Source organism: Mesocricetus auratus, unplaced genomic scaffold (genome assembly GCF_017639785.1).
Source record: "Mesocricetus auratus isolate SY011 unplaced genomic scaffold, BCM_Maur_2.0 Super-Scaffold_100022, whole genome shotgun sequence".
Lineage (NCBI taxonomy): Eukaryota > Metazoa > Chordata > Mammalia > Rodentia > Cricetidae > Mesocricetus > Mesocricetus auratus.
The window spans coordinates 24,379,717-24,393,317 of record NW_024429203.1 but is presented as its reverse complement, the minus strand read 5'-3'; the positions used below and the strand labels follow the sequence as shown (position 1 = coordinate 24,393,317).

Below are 13,601 nucleotides of genomic sequence, written 5' to 3'. Positions count from 1 at the left end.
GGTCTCTCACCCTTGCCAGCAGGCTCGATGGTGACCTTCTCACTGCTGTTCCCCCTGCCTGCGGAGGTGACTGCGGCTACCCACAGCAGGTACTGCTGTCCCCGGTTCAGGTGAGCGATCCTGTAGAAGAGCTGTTCAGGACTCGTCTCATACTCACTGGGAGCCTGTGGGGCGAAGGCAGAGCCACACTGTGAAACAGAAGCTGGGCCTTGGCCCCCAGCCTGCCATTTGTCCTTGGTGCCTTGGGCTGGAGCCAGCATTTCTTTCCTGGCCTGAGAATGGCAGTGGCTAGCATCTGCGCCGGGCTCAACCTCTGGAGCCGATGGTGCCAGTCCTTCGGTATTTCTGGGTCAACCCCGGGTTACCTCTGAGTTCTACAGGCTTTAGCATTTTCGGCTACAGGCCAACAGGTATGGGGATTTTGAGTGGCAGTCGGAGAAAGGAGAATGGGGGTCCCAGGAAAAGCACATGAAAAGGAGGGGGTTCTGTGAAGCCGAATGACTGCCTTTGCCTTGTTAGGGCTGCAGTCAGCCCACAGCCTGCCCCCTGCTTAGCCGCCCCTCAACCCTGCCACCTAACTGCACTCTTTCCTTCCCAGGAAGGGGTAGAGAGGCAGTTTTACTGGGCACACTTTATTAACGATTATGAGTGGTATAGATCACCATATATATTTGTAGGTTACATAAATCTATAACATTTTTTTAACCAAATGACAGTTTTGACAAGTTGCCAACAAAACAATATCAGATCCCAGTGGTTTTACCAGTTGCTTTGATGAAAAGATTATGTTGCCTTGGAAACCAGAGGCTCAGATATTGAAATGAATTTGAGAAGGCGCTTTTGATAAGCGCTAGTTTGTAGACCTCCTGTCAGCCTCTTCCCTGGCATCGGCCGGATGGGGCTGACTTTCATTTTATTTATTTATTTTATTTTTTGACCAGCTGCAGGGAACGGGGGAGAGGATAGCACTGGGGCCCCTCTGAGATCAGGGCACAAGTCCAAGGAGGGGAAACAGTCCCTGGAACAGATGGGGGCCCTGAGGCCAGAGGGAGCTAGCAATTAGTTATCTCTGCAGTCGTGAGATCTTGCACAGGGCTCTCTTGCACGTGGCCGTGTGGATGCACGCATGTGTCTAGAGATGGATGTCACCAAGGGACACTCTCCATGGCCAGTGAGAGAGCTGAGGAGCCCAATGACTTGTGACAGGAAAAAAGAAACCTCCCTTTTTGGACTCAGGTCCTCTGAAGGGAAATGCGTACTCTCATGACAGGCACAGATCTCTTGGCAGTATCCGTCCTGCCTTCCTGGGGGCTGGGTGTGACGCTGTGTCTAACCTTGAACACAATTCCTGCTGGGGACAGGTGCAGAGACACTCTGAGCCCTTTTAAGCTAGGCTGTCTGGGGACTGGTGGGGTTCATGCCAGTGCATGACTCTAGGATGGTGCCATGGCTTCTATGCTTGGTATTTTTACCAAGCATGTAACCATGTGGCCAGTGCACTCGGAGCCTTGATTCTTTTGCAAATTAGGAATCAGACAGTCTTGCCTACTCTGGGCTGTGAGTCACCCTCAGGCAAAGAGAGCACAGTTATTTGAAAATCAGAATGCAGTACCCTGGGCTCGTTTTCTGTGTGTGCATGTGCACGGGTGCACGCATGAATGTGTACATGCGTGCTTGTGGGCACATACGCATGCATGTGTGGATAGATGTTGGGTGCATGTGCTGTGTGTCAGTGTGTACTTGAGAATACATTTGTGTTTACACGGGGCAGGAAAGTTTGTCTTTCCCTTGGAGATCTTTTGTGTTTATTTGTGTGTGTGTGAGCACATGCACCTACATGTCTGCATATTTGTGCATTTGTGTGGGAGTATGTGTGTGTGTGTGTGTAGGTCAGAGGCCAATATTTGACTATTTTTTCTCAGAAACTATTCACATTTCTGTTTGCTTGTGTTTTTCTTTCTCTTCTGAGGTAGGATCTCTCACTGGGACCTGTGCTTCACCATCATTAGCCTAGGCCGGCTTGTTCTGGAACCCAGGATTCTGCCTGCCTTCACCTCCTCGGTGCTAGAATTGTAGGCACGTGTCATGGTGGCTGGCTTCTTGGGTGGGTGCTGGGAATTAGACTTGTGTTTCTTATGTGAACAGCAAGAGGTGTTTTATCCTCAGGGCCATCTCCCCAAGCCCTCACTTTTGTTTCTAGAGACAGAGTTTCACTCTACAGCACAGACAGTCCTGGAGTCATGATACAGCCAAAGCAGGCCTCAAACTGGTGATGAACTCCCTGCCTCAGCTTCTCCCGAGCTAAGAATACAGGTACTGAACCTTGCACACAGAGACATATCAGTATGTCACCAAGATTCCAGTACCCTTTTTAAAAATTTGGACTGCCTAAAAATCCCTTGAAATTATTTTAAAACCTTACTGTTATATCTCCTAAATAAGACTTGGTGGATAAGTAATTATAGAAAAAAGAAAACTGCGACAGAAAAAAACCAATGGGCAAACAATTATAAAACTTTATAATCATAGATGCAAAAAACAAAAGTGGAAACGATTGATAAATTTAAATTCTCTAAAAAATATTGTCACACATCAAAACAAAAGGCATGGATTGGTGGCTACTTGTAATTTGTACAATAGAAAATGGTTTTTTCCTTAATATGGAAAGAACACTTACAAATAATTAAGAAAAGTGCAAGCTACCCAAACAGCAAGAATGGACACAGGCTTTGACTTGAAAGTGACTCAAATAAAAAGACAACCAATAAGCATTTGCAAACAAATAACCTAATAAGTAATTAGAGAAAGAAAATGAAACATCAGAGAACTATTAAAAATAAAACCCAAGAGGCAAAAATGAAAACAAACCCCACAGAAAATTTGAAATCACTATAGATTAAAAAAACCTGGATGCTCTGTGGCACATGCATACGCCTTCATGTTTCTGGAAAGCAACTTGTAAGCATGAATGTAGAGCCTCTGTGACCTGAGAATGACATGTGTCCCTGTACACTTCATGAAGAAAGGTCACAGAAATATTATAAGGGTGAAAGTGGAGCAATACTTATAGGCAGGAGGAGAGCCTTGTGAAACAGTAAAGACTGTCTTTTGAACATCTGATAGGCTGGAGACAAAGCTTAGCTCATTTGGTAGGCTGCTTGTGTAGTGTAACAAAGCCTTGGTTCGATCCCTAGCACTGTGCACTGTGTGAACTCTCTCTCTCTCTCTCTCTCTCTCTCTCTCTCTCTCTCTCTCTCTCTCTCTCTCTCTCTCTCTCTCTCTCTCTCTCTCTCTCCCTCTCTCTCTATTTCTCTCTCTCTCTCTCTGTGTCTCTCTCTATCTCCCTCTTTGTCTCTCTGTGTCTCTGTCTCTGCCTCTCTCTCTCTCTCTCTCTGTACATGTGTCATCCCATGGGAAGTGGAGAGATCCAAAGTTTTTGTTTTGTTTTGAGACAGGGTTTCTCTGTATAGTCCTGGCTGTTCTGTAACTTACTCTATAGACCAGGCTGTCCTTGAACTTAGAGGCCTGCCTGCTTCTGTCTCCTGAGTGCTGGGATTAAAGGAGTGGTGGCATCAAAAGTTTAAGATCATCTTTAGAGCCTGGGATACATGAAATCTTGTCATCTGTCCCCCAAAAAAGTCGAGAAAAAATCCCACAATCACCACAAAAATACAGAAAAGAACCTTCACAAGTTATATGAAGATAATTATGTAACATGTAAAAATTTTATTTTAATGTTATATAAAAACCCCACTCCGATCCCATAATATATGTGCAGATCAAAGACTAGAAGGCTAGGCTCACTGCTGTGTAGCATGCCTGCTGTTTAGCACCTGGGAGGTGGAGGCAGGGAGACCAGATCCAAAGTCTTCCTGAGCTACATAGGGAGTCTGAGGTCAGCCTAGGCTACATGAGACCCTGTCTCAAAACCTTCCAAAAACTGGAGGGCTGTTATTAAAATACCAACAGGGCTCATGTTTAGGGAGTGATCACAATAACATGTGTTTTCTTTTTTATTTTTTCTGCACTTTGTGGAATGTATGTATGTTCATGAACACTTGTGTCGTGCTGTGCTGTGTGTATGGAGGTCATAAGACAGCTTTCAGGAAATTGTCTCCTTCACTGTGGGTAATCTAACTCAGGTTGCTGGGCTCATGGCAAGCCCTTTAACCCACTGTGCCATCTCTCTAGCCCTTTGTTTCCATTTAATGTGAGAATGTATGTGTACACATGCAGAGATCAGGGCACAACTTGGTTTCTGGGGATCAAACTCAGCTTATTAGACTTGGTGGCAAGCACCTTTACTCACTGAGCCATCTTGTTGGCCCTGGCAGTTATTTTTGTAAGAAAGAGAAACATAGATGCCATATTCAAGTAATGCGTAAAGTTTCACCCTGTCCGATGCAGCTTTGGCTGCCCCGCCCCAGCCATTCACTGTGAGGCATGCATCTGTGTGCATGTGTTCAAAGGCACACACCAGTGTGTGTGAGCACACCCAATCTCGTGGCCATCTGCTTCTAAGCTCACACTTATTCCATGATTTCATGGTTTCACATGTCTCTGCATGTGAGCACACCCTCATCCCTAGCACCCTGACCAGAGTTCCTTTTGTACATGAGTGGTAGGTGAAAGGTTCAGGCATTACTCTGGCCTGCTCTGTTACCTGGCAGGATGTACTCAGGCAACACTCTGGCCAGCACAGAGTTCCGTGAGAACCATGCAGGTGCAAAGGACCCCTTTAAAGGACTGACCCCTGCCCGTTTACGCTCTCTTGCTCTTAACTCTCTTTCGCTCTTACACTCTTACTCTCATCTTACTCTGTCTCTGTTTCTCTCTCTTATCTTATCTCTCTCTCTCTCTGCACTACACGGGTTGGTTACCTCTTACCCCCCTTTTCCCTCCCCGTCCACCAATAAACTCCACGTGGGATCGTTGAGTCGCAGTCTGTGTCTCCTTACTGGATAAACCTAAACATTTTAACAACATTGGTTCCCTGACTTGGACAGGCTCTCCCTGTGGCTCTGCTGCCTGCTGACCCGGCAGGTGACCACGCAGGTAACCTGTAACATTGGACCAACGGCCCACTTTCCATCGACCGGAACGCTACATTTACAAGCAACACCAGCTGCGATTTGGTAAGGACCCCCCTTTAAGTCAGCGAAACCTTTCCCTAAACCCTAAGGGCTGACTGCTGAGCGTCTGCCACCCTTATGGTGTTTTTGGAAACGTGGGGAATTCATCCAGCCACGATCTTCAAGGTCACCGTTGGCCCCCATCGTCTGACAATCATTCTTGGTTTGCTTTCCACGGGCACAGCCTATTGGTAAATTTTCGGCTCCTTTATGAGCCTACGGTGGCCCTGGTCAGAGATGCCCTTCCTCCTATGCTGTCCCACCTTGCCTAGCTCCACACTGTGGCAGTCATCTGCCGCAGGGCCCCAGCAGGGCCTCCAAACCTGGAGGACCCTGGTGAAAGGCCAGGCATTCCCAGAGTCCCAGGGAGTGCCTGGGGTCAGCAGGTCAGAAGAGCAAATCTGTGTGCCCTCTCTCTCTCTCTCTCTCTCTCTCTCTCTCTCTCTCTCTCTCTCTCTCTCTCTCTCTCTCTCTCTCTCTCTCTCTCTCTCTCTGGGTTTTTCAAGACAGGGTTTCCCTGTGTAGCTTTGGAAGTTGTCCTGGAACTCTCTTTGTAGACCAGGCTGGCCTCAAACTTACAGAGATCCACTTGCCTCTGCCTCCTGAGTGCTGGGATTAAAGGTGTGTGTCACCACTGCCCAGATTAATAGTTTATCTTCTAATGTATGATTAGATTAATGCCTGATTATTAGATTCAAGTCCTTGAGTCTAACAGTGGGTATCTTTACCCAGTGAGTCATCTTGTCCAGTGTCCATTCTGAACTATGATTCACAGGGAAGCAGAGATAAAAGTACAAAACAAAGCAACATGGTTTGACCTGAAAACTGACGGATGTGTCATCCCTACAAGATCTGCTCCCTGCTCCCCTCACCACTCACCGGCTGGCCGGACCCGGGGCTGGAACAGAAGATGGTGTACTTGCGGATCACCCCATTGGGCTTGGTTGGGGGCAGCCAGGACACGACCACACTGCTAGCTGACGAAGGGACGGCTTTGATGCCAGCAGGGGGACCTGGAACTGAGCAGGGAGAAGACCTGGTCAGTCTGGGGAAGACAGACTTGGGAAACAGTGGTGGAGGGGAGAGTGGGTGAGTCTGGGAGAGCTCCTTATGGCGATGGCGGGGGGGGGGGGCGGTGGGCACCCCAGAGCTGTGGGCTACAGTAGGAGGGGCCAGCATGGCCTACAGGCAGGAGGGCAGGCCGATCATGAGGGGATATGACAGGCTCTGAGATGGAGGCTGACAAAGGGGCAGCTTCATGAGTGTTTGGCCAGGCCAGACATAGGTAGATCAGAGAGAAAGGGAACACAGGAGGAATCCTCTGTTCCCTTTGACCTTAATCCTTGTACTCCAGTGCCCTTACTAATGGCAGACCTGTGCTTAGGACTCCATTCCACTGACACTTGGTCATCTTGCTCTTTTAGGCCTGTGAATTCCTGTAGTTTGGGACTGCAAACTGCTTTTTGCTGTGGACCCCTGGTATCATCTTGTGTACTAGTGAGGTCCTTTCTGTTTTCAGGGAAGTCTGTTTGGAAAGTGAACTCAGAAATCCACTCTAGAGGTACACATAGGCTCAGCATGGCCCTGCCTATTTCTGAGTCTTTCTAGAGTAACTGGAAGCCCAGGGCCCTGCCTGGACCTGGAAAAATGGTAATTTTCTGTCTCAGCCATACTTTCTCTCTCTCTCTCTCTCTCTCTCTCTCTCTCTCTCTCTCTCTCTCTCTCTCTCTCTCTCTCTCTCTCTCATCCCATTTCTCTGTTCTTTTCCAAGCCCGCAATTTTTATGTTCCTTTAGGGTCAGCGATTGTATCCTATCCAATTTTTTTTACCTTCCCTCCCCCAGCATCAGTGACTCCACCCATATGGAGATAAGAATCCCACTACAGGGTTATGGTGAGAATTAATGTTAAGTAAAATCAAGCACCCAGAACTGTGGAAGTGCATGGAAGCCCCTCAATGGATGTCAAGAGTCACCGTTTTTGTCTTCTCTCTGCCAGCTCTGTTTGTGAGCCATGGTGATTTTCTCTCCCTAGGAAGTGGTCAGTGGTTTGGGACCGGCAAAAGCAATGCTTTTCAGGAGCAGCATCCACCCAGCGTGGAGCCCAGAAGCATCCTTGGCTTCACCCTGCTGAGCTGCAGTATCTTGTGTCAGGGTCTGCTGCAGCTCTGAGGTGCAAGGGTGCATGGACGACTGTGGGGTAAGTTAGGTTGTCTTCGCACATTTTCTGCCTGTTACTGAGAGAGGTGCGTTAAACTCACAATTGTGCATTTTTCTATTTTTCCATCTGTCTGTTTTTCTGTCATCTATTTCTATTTATTATCTGTGTGTCTAGTTGTCACCTATCTACTATCATGTGTGTATATGCATGTATGTATATATCTATCTGTCATCTATCATCTACAGTCTCTCTTCCCTATTTATCTATGATATCTATTCATCTACCTACCTACCTACCATCTATCTATCTATCTATCTATCTATCTATCTATCTATCTATCTATCTATCATCTATCTGATTTTTTTGAGAAGGATCTCATTAGTTGACCTTGAATTAATGATCCTCCTGTCTCTGCCTTCTAGGTGCTAGGACTACAAGTGTGTGCCATCTTGTTTGGTTTGTTTGAACGTGTTTTGAAGTTATATTTGGCAATATAAACTCAGAGTTTCCTCTGCCTAGTAGATGGAGTCTTGTAACCATGTGTCCTTCTTTTATCTCCTAGGTCTGATATTAAAATTCTAGTTTCAAACAGGTGGCATGCTATAATTTCTGTTTTTCTATCATTTTATTTTGAACTTATCTATGTATTTTCTATCTTGTGTGTACGCATATGCACATATGCCATGGTTCATGTGGAGAGGTCAGGTGTCCATCCTCCCCCTTCACCTTGTTTGAAACAGGATTCTTCTTCTGTCTTTCACCACTGTGTATACCAGGATAGCAGGTCCACCAATGTCTGTGCTTCTCCTGTGTTTGCATCCCAACTCACCACTGTGGGGATTCAAACCTAAGTCTTCACTCTTACTCGGCAAGCGTTTTACCTAGCAAGCCACCTTTCCATCCCCTTTTAGATTCCCTTGTGCTTTAGATGCCTTCTGCACAGTATGAAGTTAGATTTTGTTACTATACAGGCTTTATCTTCTAATTGGAGCATTTACTCAGTTTACCTTTAATGCAACAGCTGGTATGTTTGTGTTTAAATTTACCCTCTTATAAATACTTCCTGATTGTTTCAATTCCTGTGTTTTTCTTTTTTCTTTTGTGACTTCTTTTGGAATTAAGTATTCTGAAAATTACACTGCTTGAACTGAAGAGATGGCTCAGTGGTTTAAACACTTGTTGCTCTTATAGAGGACAAAGGTTCAATTCCTAGCACCACATGGTGTTTCACAGCCATCGGTAACTCCAGTTCCAGGTGATCCAATGCCCTCTTCAGACCTCTGTGAGCATCAGATATGTACATGGTGCACATATATACACACACAGAGGCAAAATATTCACATACATAAAATAAAATACATTTTAAGAAGAAAATTGCATTCCCTATTAACCCGATGATTACATAGCATTGCATTATTTTCAGTGGTTATTCAAATAGACCCCAACATGAATTTTTGTCTTTAAAGGTAAGGTTTCACTTCTTTAACCCATACTGGCCTCAAACTCAGGTTCCTCCTCCTTCAGTCTCCCAAGTGGTTTAGAGGGTTAACAGGTGCGGGGCACGACACCTGACCACTAAGTGAGTCTTTAATTATCCAAATTCAGTATTGGTTGGCACTTTTCTCCTCAGACAATGGAAAAGTATCAGAGATTTCACAGACTCTCTCCCAATTTGTATGTCATTGTTGAGTATTCAGTCCTGTATATACATCATCATTATGATCATTTTATACAGTCAGTATTAATTTAGATTGACCCATATGTTCACCGTTTAATTGCTTTGTTTTCCTAGATGCATCAATGAGCTTCCATCTGGGATCATTTTCCTTCTAGGGAAACAATAATACCTTTGAATACTTCTCTAGGGCAGGTATGTTGGTGATGAATTCTCCTGGCTATTGTTTGAATGAAGAGGTCTTTTAAAAAATTTGTTACGTTTTTTAGATTTCTTTCTTTAATTTCATGTGTATGAGTGTTTTGCCTACCTGTGTATGTGTACCATGTGTATGCCTGTTGCCTGTAAAGGTCAGAAGAGGGCACAGGATCCTCTGGAACTGCAGTTACGGATGGTTGTGAACCATGATATGGGTGTCGAGACTCAAACCCAGGTCCTCTGCTAGACCAAAAGTACTCCTAACTGTTGAGCCCTGTCTCTAGTCGTCTGAATGAACCTGTCTTCATTTCATTTTAATCTTGAGGCATAGTCTATGTGGAACATCACAGGTCATAGTGATTTTCTTACATATAACCAATACTCTCGGCTTCCATCATTTCTGACAAGTTGGCTGACAATCGTATCATTGCTTCTTTCTAGATTTTCTTCCTTCTGGTTGCTTCTAAGATTCATTCATTCTCTCTCTCTCCCTCTTTACTTCTGTCTCCTGCTTTATTATACTGTGCTTAGATGTGTATTTACTTGCCATCTACAGAGTTAGAGCATCTTGACTTAGTGGCTTGATAGTGCTTATCATCTTTAGAGATTTTCAGAATATTGTCTTCTGCCCAGCTCTCTTTCTCCTTTCTTCTGGGACATCTGCATTCCCTTTAAATTTTTTAAATCCTTTTTTATTGTCTTCTGCATTTCTATATCCTTGATACTCAGAATAGTCCATCAACCAGCATGGGCATCAGTTGGGAACATTTAGACACTGGAAAACCTCAGGTTCTACCCTTGACCCATTGAACCAGAGTCTGGATTTTAATATGATTCCTAATTGATATGTATGCATATTAAAGCTTAAAGATGACTAATTAGAGATAAGTTCTCTATGTGTCCTTCTTGTTCATTTTCACTTTCTAGTCCAGTGGTTCTCAACCTCCCTAGTGCTGTGACCCTTCAATACAGTTCCTTATGTTGTGGTGACCCCCAACCATAAAGTTATTTTTATTGATATTTTGCTACTGTTATGCGTTTTCTATGGTCTTTGGGGTCATATTCTATTTGTGCTTCGTCTGTTTATTTCCTTTTGCCTTATCTTCCAATTCAAAATTTATCTCTTTAGCTGTGTCTAATGTACTTTTAAACTCAATGACAGTTCTTAATTTTGGTATTAGTTTAAATTTTTCATTTGATAGTTTCATTGTAATATTTCAGCCTTTTCAAGCATAATTATCATAAAGTCCATGTTTGGTCATTTCAATTGTGAAAATTATATGCTTCCTTTGTATTCTTTTCTTGATGGCTTTTGTTTGTTTGGTGATCCTGTCCCATTAATTTTTATTGTATACCAGACATAATATTTGCTAAACTGTACCAGTAATGTGAAAACTCAGGTGCTAGCCATATCCCCAAAGAGAAGATTCATCCCGGACACTAGCAATGTGGGGTCACTTCAATCTAGATTATAGGCCCAAGAGAATGCAAAGTTGAGCTGCGTGTACTTGGATAATGTTTACTCCTGGACTCAAAGGGTTATTTTTACTTCAAGGTTTTGATTTAAGGAGAGCAACTCCTCAGCAGGCCCTGGTCTCTAGTTTGTGTTCTTCTAGAACTATTCAGTGTCTCGGTCACTGTCTCAAGATTCAGATAATGTCATTTGGAACAGAACTTCTTCACACCAGGTTCCTTCCTGAGTCCTGATTTTCCCTGGGGTCCTGACCCAGCAATTCATTCTCCTGTCAACAGTATGATAACCTTTACCCACGCATTAAGAAAACTCACTAGGTTTCTAGCTACCTTTAGCAGGACAGGTAGGCGTGGGTCTCCTGGCCCACAGCTCCTCCCAACTCACCCCCTCCTCTTCTGTCAGCTGCTGCTTAGGTTTCTTCCACTGTCCTTACTTCTCTGCAAGCAACACGGGTTATCCTCCCAGAATGGCTCCAGTCCTGCTCCATCCTCAGCTAAAAGGCCTTAAAAATGGTCTTGTATGTAGCTTGACTTGGCTTTGGTTTCTACAGGGAAGGTGAGGAGTGGACACACGGCTTTGTAGTTCAAAACCTATGTGTCTTTCTTGTTCATTTTCAGCCAAGACAGCCTAAAACCAAGCACAGACTGAGTTCTGAACTTGGTAAGTGAATGTGACTTCTATGTGTGCACTTTAATCTTCTTTTTTGTAATAATTACTTTATATTTACTTTCTTGTTTTATGCATATGAATGCTTTACCTGTATGTACACCACGTGTGTGCAGTGCCTGCAGAGGTCAGAAGAGATCACTGGGTCTCCTGGAACTGGAGTAGCAGTTGTGAGCTGCCACATGGGTGCTGGGAACTGGACAGTACCTCCTCAAGAGCAACAAGTACTCTTACCTGCTCAGCCATCGCCCCACCTCTTATTTCTTGTATGTGTGTGCATGTTCATGTATGCCAGTGCCTGTGTGCATGAATGTGGAGGTCACAGGCCAAGCTTGGGTGGTGGTGTGGCTTAGGGAGCGTCTACCTTGGTTTTTGAGATAGGGTCTCTTACTGGGACCCCCGCTTGCCAATTAGGCTGAATTAGCTGGCTAAGAAGCCCCAGGGATCCATCTGTCTTTACCTCTTTAGGTCTGGCTTACAGGAGTATGTTACCACACCTGGCTTTCTATGCAGGTTGGGGTGATCAAACTTGAGTCTTTATGCTGTATGGCAAGCAGCTTTCAGAATGAGCTATCACTCCACTCTCTTAGTTTTTTTCTATTTCTTTTGGTTGCCTCTAAAGGGTTTTAATTTCTTTTCCTTAGGAAAAATGTAAATCCTGAAGGTGGTGGGCAGTTAAAGTCTTAACACCTTCAGAGTAAGATATTTGGCCATGGTCCCACGGAGGGGCTGTGCTTGAAACATGGACCTGTCTTCTTTCCCTGCCAGGCAGTACAAACTGAAACATCTCCCTGCATATGGCAGAGCCCGGCTGGTGGAGCGAGTGTGGCTGTGATGCAATGGGTAGAGCTGATTAACACTCCTCCCTGCCTCCTACAAACAGACCCGTCTTTTGCTCAGGTTCCCACACTCTTCCACACTGTAAAAAGAGTCGACTCTGTCACCTGCATTGAAGGATATGTTAAGTTTTGGCCGCCATAATTCCCTTTCAATACCTGGTTTAGTGAGAGGAATGTAGCCCCATTCTGGCCAATAGGAAGTGAGGATAAATCTGATAAGCAGGTTTCTGGGAAAAGTTTCTTTAATGTCAAGAGACTTGGCATAATAGCGACTTAACATGACTTCCTCTGCTTGGTTTGGTGAGAAGCAGGGAGCGGTGGCCATCTTGAAATCTTGGCAGCAGTGGCAGTGTGTGGGGGTCTGCCATGCTGAAGATGGCAGAGGGGAGCTACTGACCAAACCAACTTGGAGGATCTTGCTTGGGCCTGTGTTGCATGGTCCCAGGCTTTAAGATGGGACTAGGCTGGGCACCAGTTCAGTTTATCCTCTACCCAAGAGCAGGTGGTTCTGCCCAGAGGTGTCTCTGGAAGCCACGGCAGGGTTTAGTGACAGGAAAGTGTGGCAAGAGGGTTGTTGAATATACAATTGCTTAGAACTTTTGAGGAGGGGGCTGGTGGCAGGGCTGAAGGGAGAGGAGGAGGTCAAGTCAGGCTGGGAGCTGCCAGATATCTGGGTAGGCCCTAGATCCAGGGTCTCTTTACTCCTTGAAGAAACAAAGGCTGAGTAGGAAGGAAGACATGATACCAATGATGGCTACTGCTTACATGTCCGCTGTGTTGCAGACACTTTACATGCCTGCTGTGTTGCAGACACTTTACATGCCTTCTGTGTTCCAGACACTTACATGCCTACTGGGTTCCAGACATTCTTCACCAAATACAGATTTTCTAAGTACCTGGCCCAGGACATTCAGTTAAGAAACAACTCAGGGCCAGTGAGATGCCTAAGCAGGTAAAGATATGTGCTATGCAAGCCTGGTGATCTGAATTCTCTGGGACTCAGCTGGAAGTTTAACCCTTCTCCCTACCCCTTCCTTCCAGGGTTGACTCAGCTTCCAGCCTGCATTTGCTCACACTGTATTCTTGAGTTTGGCCTGAATTCTCAGCGAGGAAGGGCCTAGTGATCACAGCTCCATATGGAGGCCTCTCCCACTTTCCTCTCGGTGAGTTCATGACCTGGACCACACTGGGGCCTTGGTGGGATGACCACCAAGTCCTTAACCCTGGTTGTGCTAGGTGGCATTCCCACCCCCATACCAACCCCAACATCCATGCCTAGAGGAAATTGACTGTGTCTGGCAGGAGAACAGAGGCTTCAAAAGGATGCCTTGTGGGCAGGGTTGGGAGGAGATATGTCAGGCTGGTGACTCGGTGCTTCAGAGAGCAGAGTGGTAAGGGAGGAGACGGTTGCTTAGCTGTTCCCACATCCGTCCCAGAGCATGTCAACAGGCTTCACAG

General features: G+C 45.4%; 1 protein-coding gene across 2 annotated transcripts in view; it reads right to left on the bottom strand.

Moving 5' to 3' along the window:
• The window catches only part of Dscaml1 (DS cell adhesion molecule like 1), a 322,600-nt gene that overhangs the window by 12,335 nt on the left and 296,664 nt on the right, over positions 1 to 13,601 (bottom strand). For both annotated transcript variants that reach the window (XM_013113019.3, XM_013113020.3), the window contains 2 exons: positions 6,012 to 6,151; positions 11 to 164 (listed from right to left, as the gene is read on the bottom strand). In XM_013113019.3, coding sequence (XP_012968473.2) covers positions 11 to 164; positions 6,012 to 6,151 — 294 coding nt within the window. The remainder of the gene's footprint in view (positions 1 to 10; positions 165 to 6,011; positions 6,152 to 13,601) is intronic.